This window comes from Marmota marmota, unplaced genomic scaffold (genome assembly GCF_001458135.2).
Source record: "Marmota marmota marmota unplaced genomic scaffold, marMar, whole genome shotgun sequence".
NCBI lineage: Eukaryota > Metazoa > Chordata > Mammalia > Rodentia > Sciuridae > Marmota > Marmota marmota.
This window is the reverse complement of record NW_026000108.1, coordinates 2,733,543-2,747,345: the sequence shown is the minus strand read 5'-3', so window position 1 is coordinate 2,747,345 and position 13,803 is coordinate 2,733,543. Positions and strand designations below refer to the sequence as shown.

The 13,803-nt window shown below is 55.4% G+C and overlaps 1 protein-coding gene and 1 pseudogene across 1 annotated transcript in view; both read left to right on the top strand.

The window, feature by feature from the left end:
* The first annotated feature begins 3,894 nt into the window (after window positions 1-3,894).
* On the top strand, window positions 3,895-4,315 carry LOC107138997 (annotated as a pseudogene).
* Window positions 4,316-9,456: 5,141 nt separating this feature from the next.
* The window catches only part of Lrpap1 (LDL receptor related protein associated protein 1), a 37,591-nt gene continuing 33,244 nt past the window's right edge, over window positions 9,457-13,803 (top strand). Inside the window, exon 1 of the mRNA XM_015481716.2 lies at window positions 9,457-9,648. Coding sequence (XP_015337202.1) covers window positions 9,457-9,648 — 192 coding nt within the window. The remainder of the gene's footprint in view (window positions 9,649-13,803) is intronic.

Below are 13,803 nucleotides of genomic sequence, written 5' to 3'. Positions count from 1 at the left end.
CGCCAATGAATGAACTAATCATGTCTCAGAATTATTGTTTGACTTTCCCGTGGTGTATGATGACTTGTTAAAGGAGACTGTGATGTATGTAAAGTCCCGCCCTCCCCAAAAAGTGTACTTAAGCATTGCACAACCCCTGCTCTGGGCTCTGGGCTGTTCTCCCTTCTTGAGTGGGCACGGAGCCCCAGCATGCTAGATCAGTAAATCCCCTTCTGCCAATTGCATGAGTGGTCACTTGGTGGTCTCTTTCTCCGACGCTTGGCTGGACCCTTACACCACCCACCCCATGACAGACGACCATGTGCTTTGCTCCAAATTCACTCATTTAAAGTCGCTCTTATTTGAAGCCGCAGCAGCAACACTCTCACAGAAACATTGTGACAAAATGTCCGGGCATGGTGGCCAGCCAGGCTGACACCTAACACACCGTCCCAGAGGGCACTTCTTTAGCGAAGGCAGACAAGCAAGACACGCAGAGAAGGAATGCGAGACCAGGTGGCAGCCGTGAGAGGAGAGGTTCGCGGAGGGAGAGGGCAGGCAGGCGCCCTGGACCAGCCCCGCGGCCGGAACGCCATGCCCTGGGGTTGGCAGAGCCAGGGCAACGCCATCACAACGGTGCCCGCACACATGTGTGCACACACCTGGGATTTGACCGTCAGTTCTAAAGTTTCTGTGGAATTACAAAAAAACAGGAATGGCTGCCACCCTCCTGGAGAGGAGTGAGGAGACATCCTGCCTGAGATCCCAAGACTCCCTCAGAGCTGCCTCAGGGCTGGGTGGCCCCTGGGAGGGCTGGCCCAGCCCGCGGGAGGCTCCGGGTTCCTCCCCCCCCCCCCCAGCACGGCAAAAAATGATTTCTGATTAAAATAAAACTGTCACAAAGCAGACAGTGTGACCCCTGCATAACCCGCACAAGGTAGAGATGGGGCCTCGACTGTTTTCTGGCCAAGAGAGGCAAGAATCAGGAAAAACACTTAAAGTCATTGTGGGGAACTGATCATCCAGAGGAGGGGATATTAATCAGACTCTTCTCACTATCCCCAAAAATCAATGCCAGAAAAAAAACAATGGATCAAAAATCAGTACCAGGTGGATTAAAGACTTAACTCTGGGAGACAAATGCACCCTTCTTCTAGAAAAGCCAGCAGGAGGCCTCACGTGGCCTCAGGGGAGAGAGGCATCACTTAAGCAGGACACAAAGGACCCCAGCCAGGGAGGGAAGAGGAATTAATTGGATGGCATTAAAACTTGGTGCTTCTTTTTGATCATCACGGCATCAAAATGGAAAGGTAAGCCACAGCTGGGAGACGCTGCGGCACAGATAATTGGCAAAGACTCATTTAGGAAATAGATAAAGAACTCGTGTCTATTCACTATGGAGAAGAACAAAACGCATTCTTTTAACTTGGACAAAATACTTGAGCAGGTGCTTCACAGAGAAGGAGATTCAAATGGCACATCTACATAAGTGGTTTGCAGAACCTCACGGGTATCCCGGGAAATGCAAATCAGAACAGGAGCGCGAGCTCTTCCTCACCTACCCGCCGTCCAGGTGTGAGGGGCGGGGGCGGGCGGAGAGGGCCTGCCTACCACAGGAAAGAGTCACCACCTGGCAAGGCCCAGCAGTGGTGCAGGCGCACCCTTGATAGCTGCCACTCTTTCACGGGGCGTGGAAATAACAGCCACCGCGGGAAGCCACCCAGCCGCCTGGGCAGGCTGTCACTGCACACACCCAGCTCTGTCCCTGGTGTTCCCAGTAACTGTCTGCATGCAGACACCTCGGTGAAGGTGCTTCTCTTTCTCTTCCTCACTATGCTGCCTGGGCTGGGCTGGGCTCCCCTGGGCTCCAGTGACCTCCTGCCTCAGCCCCTGAGTAGCTGGGACCCGGGTGCCGCACACTGCGGCATCCGGGCAGAAGGCCATTGTCAGATGTTCCCAGGAGCACGGTTTTAAAGGAAGGGTAGGCAGATGATGACAGACACTGCCCATCAACAAGAATGAGCAGGCTCCAGCCACCGCATCTAGAGATCAGGACCAGTCCTGTCCTGCCGACCCGTGAGACCTGAGGGAGCCATGCGGGTGGAGCAGGCTGGGCAGAGGGGCTGGGCAGCTCCTGGCACAGGTTGGATCCTGGCCCAACCAATGACCAGGGACAAGGACAGCGGGCATCCCTAACACGGCACCGTGCCCTACAGCCCTCGGGCCGGCCTCACGCTGGGAAGAGTGTGCACAGTGACTCAGGACATCAGCGCAGCCGGGCCAGACACAGAGAAGATGCCGCTTCCCAAACCCCGCCAGGGACAGTCACCCATCCTGAGGCCACAGGCTGTCACGGGGACCTCTTAAGGAGACCAAGGGTTCTCCTGCAGTGGGCCTTGGCTGGCTTCTCCTACGAGGCTCTTGAGAGCTCGAAGGCCGATGTTGACACCTCGCCTCCCGGCCCAGGGACAGAGGTCTCCTCGCCGGCCCCAGCTCCGCCACCTGCCCTGTCCCCACAGCACCTGGAGCACTGACACCTCCTCCCGCGCAGCCCTGTCTCCTCCATTGGCCGGCCATCTCTCCCCCTGCTTTCAGCCCCAGGCTTCTCCTGAGTCAGCCCTGGGCCCACTGCTGCAGATCCAGAGGGGAGGGAGACCCCTGGCCCCAGCTCCTCCTGTGGCCGTGGAACTGCTCAGTGCACCACCTGTGCCCAGGGGTCCTCAAGACCCAGCACCGGTGCCACCTCCTCCAGGGAGCCTGCCCGGTGCCCTCCATGCTCATGCACCCGACGTTGAACAGTCGCCCCCCGCCCCTGTCAGGGGGACAGTCTGTGCTGCTGCTCCTGGCCCCTCCGTGGTGTGCGCCAGGCACGGGCTATGGGGCAGGGCTGTCTAGCTGGTCTCTGGAGGCCAGCCTGGGGTGCAGAGCAGGGGGCTGCTTGGAGGCTGTCCTCCTCCAGTGCTGCAGAGACCATCCACCTGGGAGAGCCCCTCCTGGACCTCGCGGGTCAGAGCCGAGTGCTCACCCCACCCTCACCTCATCACCCCGGCCATCCGGCATTTGCTGGGTCCCTTGCCCACAGACCGACCATCCCTCTAAATGCACATGTGTCCAGGACACCAGATTGCAGTCCCAGCAGGTCAACACCCAAGGGCTCTCCACAACGTCACCATGAACTGGGGCACACGGGGACCTCAGAGCCTCTTTATCTCCACTGACCAGTGTCATCCAGGTGGATGGATGGAGAGAAGGGAGGGTGGGTGGAGGGATGGGTGGGTGGACAGGAGATAGAAGGGAAGATGAAGGGTGGCCGAGCAAGACGATGGGTAGGTTGGCAAATGGTGTTCATGTGAAACTTTTCAGGCCTCAAAGTTATATTTTTGTACATAGAAAAGATTATTCAGAAATTACTTTGGATTTTTAAAAATTAAATTTTCATTTATTACTGTTACAAAGTCAGAAAACTAGGATTTTTCCCCTTGAGCTATTAAGTTGAGTCTTCAAATCTCCTTGTATCTATAAATTTAATAAATCTCAAAATCATTTCTAAAGGGCTTTTTCATTAACATTAAGTCCCACTTTCAAACCTAATAAAACACTTTCAAAAAATTAATTACATTAACAGATTTAATGTGTCATATTTTGCCTGACAAAACTTTCCGAATTAGTTCTCAGAAATCTAAAAATGTAACTTGCTAGTACGATGGAACTAGATTCTCTTAAGTGGTCCAGTGCCCTTCAGATACCTGATCGATTTCGACTTAAGGGCTGGCACAGGGGCTCAGGGTCAGAGCGCTCGCCTAGCACGCATGAGGCACTAGGTTCAACCCTCAGCACCCACAAAAATAAAATAAAGATAGTGTGTCCACCTAAAAATAAAAAATAAATATTTTTTTTAAAAAAATATTTCAACTTCCTTTCTTGCTAGCTCTCCGGCCATCCTGACGGCTGCTGTAGGTTGGGGGCCGTCCCGCATCGAAGGCAGGAAGATGGTGGCCGCAGAAAAGATGAGAAAGTCTCTGGAGTCGATCAACTCTCGGCTCCAGCTTGTTATGTAAAGTGGGAAGAACGTACTGGGGTACAAGCAAACTCTCAAGATGATCAGACAGGGCAAAGCGAAATTGGTCATCCTCGCCAACAATTGTCCATCTTTGAGGAAATCTGAAATAGAGTACAATGCCAGGTTGGCCAAAGCTGGTGTCCATCACTCCAGTGGCAATAATATTGAACTGGGCACAGCAGGTGGAACATACCACAGAGTGTGCACACTGTCTATCATGGATCCAGTGATTCTGATACCATTAGAAGCATGCCAGAACAGACTGGTAAAAAGTAAAACATGTAAAGTTTTTCTTTAATAAAATTTGGTAGAGCGTGTTTAAAAAAAAAAAAAAAGCTTTCAACTTAAAATTAAGTCTAGGGACTGGGGTTGTAGCTCAGTGGTAGAGCACTTGCCTAGCATGTGTGAGGCACTGGGTTCAATTCTCAGCACCACATATAAATAAATAAAAGAAAGGTCCATCAACAACTTAAAGATTTGAGTCTTCAAATCTTCTTGTTTGTATAAATTTAATAAATCTCAAAATTATTTCTAAAGGACTTTTTCATTAAGTCCCACTTTCAAACTTAATAAAACACTTTTGAAAAATTAATTACATTAACAGATTTAATTAATTAAGTCTAATCAGGTAGGGTGGCACATGTCTGTGATCCCAGCAGCTCAGGAGTCTGAGGCAGAAGGATCGAAAGTTCAAGGCCAGCCTCATCAACTTAGCAAGACCACAAGCAACTTAGTGAGACCCTGTCTCAAAATAAAAATAATAAGGGCTGGGGCTGGGGCTCAGTGGTAGAGTGCCCTGGGTTCCATCCTCAGTATTAGGGGAAAATCATAAGTCTAAGTCAAGTAGTTATGTGTACTTTAAACTGTAAGTAAAAGATTGACCTGTCTCTCTAACATCTCCAGTTCCCTTCAGCATCACAGCTGTTTATAACACGAGATGTCCCTTCACAAAAAACTAGCAGTACCATGGAGGTGAAGCATTTCTGTACTGATTGCAAATAGCCTTTCAGGTTAAACCTCCTTCTTCACTAAACAACCAGGACACCAGGGGGCACATCAGTATTCTCTGAGGTTGCAAAATACCAGCAGGTGGGGCACACACAGCTGATATTTCCATCCACCATACACGGGGCTCGCAGACGCTGGTGATGCTTCATTACAGGGGCTTTAGGTCTTGGAGTCGGGTCTGGAGGCCTTGACCCCATGCAGAACACCATCCTGTTCCTCACACCCACCTGCCAACCACACCCAGGGGCTCAAGTGGACTTCACATTCAGCAAATTCGTCCATGACTGTCATGATCTTTCTGGTAAGGTCACATGCTAGAGGTGTTAAAATGACACTTATAAGATCCTGCAAATCTGAAAGCTGAGTTGGAATATGTGAACAAAGCATCTCTAAGACAGACTGCAGACATGTGGCCTTTAGACGGATGGGTGGGTGGACCGTGATCTGTAGGTAGATGAGTGATGGGCAAATGTGAGAACAGGCATGCATATGGATGGAGGGGAGTCTTATGGGGGTGTGAGGGGGCAGTGGGGGCTGAGTGGTGAAGGGTAGGTGGACAGACATCATGGAAAATTATGCATGAGAGGGAAAAGACACAGAGAGGGGTGTATGGTCACGTGAATGGAGGAAGTGTGGATAGGCACGCAGGTGGATAGATGGTGGGGTGAGGGAAGGACCCCTGGGGTGTCGAGGGGTTGGTGGACAGGTGGAGATGAGTGATGGGAGGGACAATGGGCATGTGAGCTGGGCAGATAAATGAGGAGACGAACGAGAAAGTGCATGCAGAGCCAGAAGCCAGGTGGATAATGGGGCAGTGGATGGGTGGGTGGACGGACGGACGGACAGTCAGACAGACGGTCAGGCGGATGATGAGGGGTGGCTGGCTGGTGCAGAAATGAATCCATTTCCAGTGTAGAAGACTAGCATCCCCTGAGAGCTCCCAGAGGCCCTTGCTTACACCAGCTTGCTCTCTGACTTCTGCTCTCTGGGATGTTTTCCCACCTGCTCCATGAATATGCAGGACTGGGCCAGCCGAGTCTGCTCCCATCCCCAGCCACACCCAGGTGCCTGGAGTCACACTTGGGGACACTTGACACCATTGGAGGCCAGGGTCAGCATCCTCTGGCCAGCCCCATCCTCTGGCCAGCCCGGTCCCCTGGCCAGCCGGGTCCTCTGGGACAAACTCAGGCAGGGAGGAGCTCCGAGCCTGCTGCTGGTTGCTATGGAGACCCTTCGTGGCCTGCGCCTCTCTTGGCTGGCGAAGAAAGGAGACGTAAAATGACGAAGCATCACGGGGCCTCGCCATGGGCCAGCTCTGACTTATCCCCCGACACTTCCCAGGAGCCAGCTGACCTTTCCTGCCACAAATAGCTTGTTGTGGGTCCCTCAAGGCGGTCTAGCCTGGACAGGGTCCTGTCTCAGAGGAGTGGGACCCAAGGAGCCAGATAACAATAATCAAGCGAGAGAACAAACTGTCCTCTGGGGCAGAGCGCGGGCTTCTCAGCAGTGGGGCTGGCCGCTTCCCACCCTGTGGGTGGTGAGCGCCCATCCCTGGACATGTGAGGCAACAGCACATGAAATAATAAATCTGCAGTTCCCACCCACCTCCATGCCTGTTACCCTGACATTCTTACGGAGTTCTGGGGTTCAGGACACCGTGGGGAAGTGGGGGAGAGGCAGCGGAACTGCCCGGCTGCCTGGCCACCGCACGGCTCCACAAGTCAGGGAGCAGGACCAGGCATCTGGAGGGCCCAGTGGGCCTGTGCAGCCCAGGACAGCAGCAGGGCACCAAGCCCACCTCCCTCCTGGGGCCCGGGTGCTCCATCAGGCCTTCCTGGGGGGTCGGGAGGTGCTTCCTGGCAGCGAGCTGAGGCCCTGGGGCTGTGGGTGATCCCGGGAGGCTCCACCCTGGGCCTTACCCTGGCTGACCCTGCAGCCCACCCAGGGGATCCTCCAGAAGACACCCTGCTGTGGCCTTGCCCCTGGAGACAGCACCCCGCTGCCCTCAGGCTGTAAATCAGGGACTGGTCACCAGACTGCTGAGCAGACGAGTGAGCGAACCGGCTGAGCCTCCCTGAGGACAAGAGACTGCAGCCCTGGAAGGCCCGGCATGAGGTCAGGCCCTGGAGAGGGCAGGGAGAGCCTGGGAGCACTGACAGGAGGTCAGGAGACCGGAGCTCACCAGGTCTGCAGCTAGAGGAGGCAGATCGGGGACAGAGCCAGACCCACCCGAGCCCCAGGCCCAGGCACCCCCTCTCCTGCACCTGTGCCCTGTGGTGTTCCCTGGGTCCCAGAGGCTGCCCCCAGAGGGCTCCAGAGAGCTCCCTGAGTGAGTGGACAGAGGGGGAAAGGGAACAGACCGCGAAGACCAGCCAGCAGCCCACACTGAATCCTTCCTCAGACTTCAGGCCTGGAGAGGGGACTTGGGCCACCTGGCCAGGCACCCTCATTTACAGGGGAAACTGAGGTCCAGGGTCCCACAGCAATGCAGTGGGGCCCAACTCTCTCCTGGTGCCCGCAGCCAGGGGCCACCTCTAGCCACCTCAGGCCCCCTCCAGGGCCCCACCTTCCTACCAAGGGCCTTCACTCCAGCACCTGGGACCCAGTGCTTGGGCCCAGGCAGGCAGCCTGACAAGCCCCTCTAACACTGGCCTTCCTGCTCAGGTCAGCCACCTACCTGACTTCCCAAGAGGACTCTGGAACAACGACACTGAACTGAGGTGCGCATCTGATGAAGGTCAAGCAAGGTCAAGCACTTCCTAGCAAGTGTGACACTCTAGTGAGAGGCCACCCGATGCTAGGAGACAGTGTCAATGGCCTCCGAGACCACTTGCCCTGTCTCTCTGGACCCACCTGTGGAATGAGAGGCTGGTGCCAGAGGACCACCTCCATCCCCAGCCTCCACTCTAGGAAGAGCCAGTACCCCGGCCATGACTGGGATGGGGACCTCTTCTGATTAGATGGCCTGGCCAGGGCCCACCAATGTCCCTGGAGATGCCAGGTGCCTAGCTGCTGGAGAGGTCTCAGGCAGGGACCCTCCCTCCTCACCAGGCCAGCCCTTCATGTCACACCACGTCCCAGAATATGGGCCCCGTCACCTCTCCCCACACCATCTCTGCCCACCACCCCTAGAAACACCCACCTGCACCCCACCTCTCTAACCCCGACCTACAGCCCTCCCCTCTCATCTCAACCACAATGTCCATGTCACCCAACTGCCCACTCTGCCCACCTGCGCATGCAGCCCACCCCATGCCACCCATCACCCAACACTGCCCTCCCCTCCTTCCCCACACTGCCCACCCGTGCACACTGCATGCCCACCAACACTGCCCACCGCTCCTCCTCTTCTCCCCATTCCACCCAAGGCCAGGTGCAGACCCCCCCACCACCCCGCTCTGCATTAGGGTGGATCTGTGTCACCGCCACATCCTCTGGTCTCGCATGCTGGAGCACCCAGGCTGGGCCTGATCCCTTTCCTCCTCGCTCTCATTCAGTGTTTGCCCCAAAGGTTCACGAGTTGAGGCCTGAATTCCTCAGTGCAACTGACCCAGGGTGACCTCTTGGACAATACCAAAAGGGACAGGCAATAGAACAACCACCAAATAAAGAAATGGAACTTTCTGAAAAGTTAAGAATTCTGTGCCTCAAAGGTACCATCAGCTGGGTACAGTGGCACACACCTTAATTCCAGCCACTCAGAGGCTGAGGGAGGAGGACAAGTCCAGGGCCAGCCTGGGCACCTTAGCAAGACCCTGTCTCAAAATGAAATGAAAAGGGCCAGACGCATAGCCTGGTGGATAGCACTTGCCTGGCTCCATCCCACCACCACACACCCCAAGAGGGGTCCCATTTGCAGAGCACACACTTAGCATGCCCAGGCCCTAGGCTCAATCCCCAGCACAAAAAGGAAGGACACAGGAGGGAGGAAGGGAGGGAGGGAGGGAAGGAGGAAGTGAGGGAAGGAGGGAGGGAGGGAGAAAGGGAGGGAGGGAGGAAGTGAGGGAGAAAGGGAGGGAGGGAGGGAGGGAGGGAGGAAAAGGGAAAGAAGGAAGGAAGAGCAGGCCCACAGTCTCTCCCCTGCATGGAAGCTCGGCTGTGTGGCCCACCATGGCCAGTTGGGTGCTGGCAAATGTGCCACCTGAAAAGCTTGGAAAGTGCCCTGGGGCAGCTGCCTTGCTCTGGAGCCTGCGACCCCTCCCTGGGAGGGAAGATGCCGTGGCTGGCCCCCAGGGGGAGACACAGGCCACACTCTCCCCCTCTCACCAGCTGACCTCAAGCCCCAATGCATGAGGTCATCTAAACAAGCATCTCCAGCTGAGCCACCAGCTGACCGCAGAGACGGGCCAGCCAGCAGAGCAGAGAAGCCTCCCACCCGATCCAGTCACCAGCTGAACAAGTCAGGCGGCATGTCCAGCCCTCGGCTGCCCCAAGCTCGGGGAAGCTCTGTGCAGCCAGAGCTGGCCAGCACCTTGCCTGGGCTCCGCCCGCACCCGGGCTTGAACCTGAACCTGGAGCCGGCCCCGCGGGGAGCAGTGGCCTCTGCCCTCAGCGGGGCCCGCAGCTCTGCCGCTGCACTCCGCGGAGGGATGAATCCATCTGTCAGGTTTACTTGTCATTGGGAATTTCAAGTGGCAGTAACACACCGCCATCTGACACCAGCCCTGCCTTCCAATCTGAGAGACAGATGGTGTGGAGGATTTCATTTCCTTGCCTTTCAATGAAACCACTGAGGAGGAAGGTCACGGGAACAGCAGGTAGAGAGAGAATGGCACCCCACAGCCATGCTGGTGGGTGATACAGTGTGCTCAGAAGAGAGGCAAGAGCAGTCTGGCCAGGGCAGGCTCAGGCTGGCCAAGCCCGGCGACAGACCAAGCCTGGCCGCTCTTCTTCCTCGACACAGGCTGCTGACCTGCCTGCTGCCTACCTTGCTGTGGCAGCGTGGGCAGAGTGTGTGGAAGCCCACCCAGATGGAGCCCACAGCTCAGCCCCCGGACCACACAGCACAGGTGCCCCCTGGCCTCGTGTGCATCCCTGGGACCCCTCCTCATAGCTATCCTGTCCCCAAGCCTCCAGGCTCAGGCCACCGACTCACCCTGGGCCCACCCCAGCTGAGGCCAGACCAGACGAAGGACAAAGCTATGGGGGACAGGGAGGGTCCCAGAGGAGAGTGCAATCCACACACACCCAGCACCCTCAAGGTCAGCACCAGTCCCTGGGGGCCTGGAGCCTGTGGAAGGGCTCCCAAAGCTTACTTCCTAACTGCTTGAACACTACAACCCACAGAAAAGCTGCAAGAATAGCACAATGACTTCCTGTCCCCTTTGCTCTGCCCTCCACCCACTGCAGAGACACCTGCAGCTGGCCCTCCGGAACCCCAGGACACTTTTCTGGGGATTCAATTGACCTTGGTGCAAAAACGTCTTAAAAACTAATTTTGCACCCAGACCGAGCATGCACAGACTTTTGTCATCATCGCTGACAACGTAGAATAACGTTGTCACACAACGTATTATACACAGCATGACCGTGCACTGGGTACCCTAGGAGTCCAGAATGAATGCAGAGTGCTGGAGGGTGCCTGCGGGGGTCTGCTCATGCCGTGCCCCTTCAGGATCTGGGACCATCAACCAGGAGCACTGACAGACAGCTCTTCGTGGATAGAGATACACATGCACATAACTTCCCTGAATAATTTTCAAAATTTTTTTAAATGTCCTTTCCAGCTACATACACATAATTTTTAAAAATCTGAACCCCATCAGGAACATGCATCGTGTGGGAGCGTCTGGGCTCACTGGTCTCTTCTACACTAGAACAGCTCCTGTCCCTTTAAGGACACGGGCAGCTTCGGAAGTGTCAGGCTGTTGCCCTGGAGAATGGGTGCCATCCAGGCCAGAGGGTCCCATGTGCCATGCAGGTGAAGCATTTTGTGCCACCGTGTTCCTGAGACACCTTATCCTTCTCAGCTCATCAGTGCCGGGACACTGGCGTCAGCCTGGCCTGCATGGTGGACGTAAACGGCCTCCCGGGTAAGGGCTGCCGGCTAGCCCACTATAGTCTCCTGTGCCCTTGCGATCAGTGACCAAGGAGAGCCAGTCCCTGCTCCCCACTCTTGCACTCGATGGTCTTGGCCCCTCGATTTCCCACAGCTGCTGTAACAAATGACCACCAACTTGGTGGCCCACGCCCACACAAATGGAGTCCCCCAGGTTCTGAGTGGGGGGTCTCTGGGCACTCTGGGCTGGGGGGTGGCAGTAGGTGACTCTAGGGCTGTAGGGAGGCCATTTCCCTCCAGGTGGGGCTGCAGGGGCTCCCGGCGCTCGGTTCCTCACAACCTCCTCCTACCTCTTCTCCTTCTTCGCCCATGTCTCCTTCTCTGACTGTGCCGGTCCTGCCACTTCACAAGGTCCCTGCGATGACACGGGCCACCTGGGTAAACTGGGATCACCCCACTGTTTCAAGGTTCTCTGCAGATTATATCTGTCACGGAGGTGCCCTGTGGACACGGGTACTGGGGTCAGGATGGGGGCATGTTGGGGGCCTCTGTTCAGCCGACTTGGCACCCCCTGCAGGTCCTAACCGACTGCCAAGTGCCAGGCGGGGCTGCAGACGGGGGTTTGTCCACCACGCTGCCCCAACCCTCGCCCTGGCCCTCCATACGGAAGGCCTCCTTCTGCCCTGAGTCCCTGTGGCTCTTGAATGTTCCTCTCCCAAATGTGGCCATTGTGAGCTCCTTGGCTGGGCCTGGCGTCCTCCTGACAGCCCCCGGCAGCCCTGTGGCCTCCAGTACCCTCTGGCCAACACAGTGCCCACTCACCCTGTGCTCTCCCTGGCCAGGTCTGGAGGCGGCCCTGCCCTGAGGACAGGTGCTGTGTGACCATGTTTCTATGGTTACGTGAGGCCTGTGTGTGGCTCACACGGAGGTTGTGTGTGGCCGTGCGTGCAGTGTGCATGTGTGCAGTTTGTGTGGAGCTTCTCTGTGTGATATGTGTGGTTTGCATGTATTGTTTGTGTCTGTGGTTCGTATTGTATTGTTTTGGGGTCTATTACTTGTATGGGTATCATTTGTGGGGGTGAGTTGTGTGTTCGTGTTTAGTGTGTGTATGGTTTTGTGTGTGTGGTAATGTGTGTATTTTGTGTGTGTAGATAGCTTACGTGCATGTAGTTTATGTGTTCAGTGTTTGTGTGCCGGTTGGTGTGTTTGGTTTGTCTGTGTGTGATTTGTGTATCATTTGTGTGCACATGTTTGTGTGTACGGTTCATATATGTAGTGTATATGTGGTTTGAGATGCGGGTCGTGTGTATACACTGTGGATGTGTAGAGTCTGTGTGTGTGGTTTCTGTGCATGGTGTGTGTGCATGGTTTGGGTGTTGTTTGTATGTGTATGTGTGTGATACATGTGCAGCGTGCAGTGCTGTGTGGTGTGTGTGTAGAGTGTGTGTGTGGTGTGTGCAGTGGTGTAGTTTGGTGTGGTGTGTGTGTGTAGGGTGTAGTATGTGGCTGTGCGGGTGCACACAGACACCCAGAGGGAACAGGAGGTTAAGGGGGAGTTCTGTAAACTGGGCCCACTGTGCCGACCCCCACATGCTCTCTTTTCCAAGAAGCAATCTACCTGCAGCCCTGCCTGCCTCGTGGCAGAATACATCACATTCCTCAGCAAACTACCTGTTATCTGCAAGAAAAAATGCAGGCCTGAAATCGTGTCGTAAAAGGAACCCAAGTTACCCTGAAGGGAAGACCAGATCCTGAAACTCTAGGAGATAAGGATAATTCCCCTAACCATAAAATCTGTCATCGCTAACAGGCTCCAATTAGAACCGGCAGCATGGGCAAGGTGACCTAGAGAGGTCAAGGCAGCAGGGACTTTTGTCTCATGTCATCCTGCAGTCAGTCAAGTCAAAAAGGTGGACCTGGGAGGGACTCTGGAAACTTCCCTGGGACCCCAATAAATCTGGAAGGCAGGAGGGGTGTGCTGTCCCTCTCCTCTCTGAGAGGACCCCCTCTCTCCCTTGAGAGTGTCCCTTTTCCCTTCCCCATCCCCCTGAGAAGCTCATGCCTGTTACTCTGAGTGATGTTTCTGGATTCTTTCCAACTTGATGGCAGGAATCCGAGCCTGAAGTGGGGCCTTTGCACTGCCTGTTTCCCAGAAGTGCCCGGCCTATACCACTTCTTCCTGCAGAAGGTGGCACCTCAGATGCTCCTGCCCCTGCCCCCTGCCTTGAGGTTCCCCACTGGAGCCTCAGCCCCTCGGCTCCCAGGGGTCTGCCCCTCTGGGTGCCCAGGGTGGGCCTCACATCACAGCTGTGATAGACAAGGCTGCGCAGCCTCCACCGCCTGGCTTCCATCTACAGAGAGGCCACTGGGGAGCCCTTGCCCGTGGAGGCCTCTGGTTAAAGGGTCAACGCCTATGTGACCAGGGCCTTCGTCCCTCGCGGCTGGACAGCCCCCTGCTCTCGCTGTGGGAAAGTGATGCTGTCACACTCCTGGCTGGTGGCCAATGCCGAGTGACGACTTCCATCTCCATACTTTTCATTCGCTCTCTTTATTATGAACGTCTGTCCACATACTTAAGAGCAATTTGTCTGTGTCTGTCCACAAGTGGTCATTTTTCTATGGAGTGTCTGGGGCTTGTCCAGTAGGTTTTAATGGTTTGTGCACCCAGGGAACAGGAGGCAGAGGGGCATCAGAAATGACCAGAGGTGACATCCTCTACAGAAAGGCTGGGGACCCACTGGTCTCTTTGGCTCCTGAA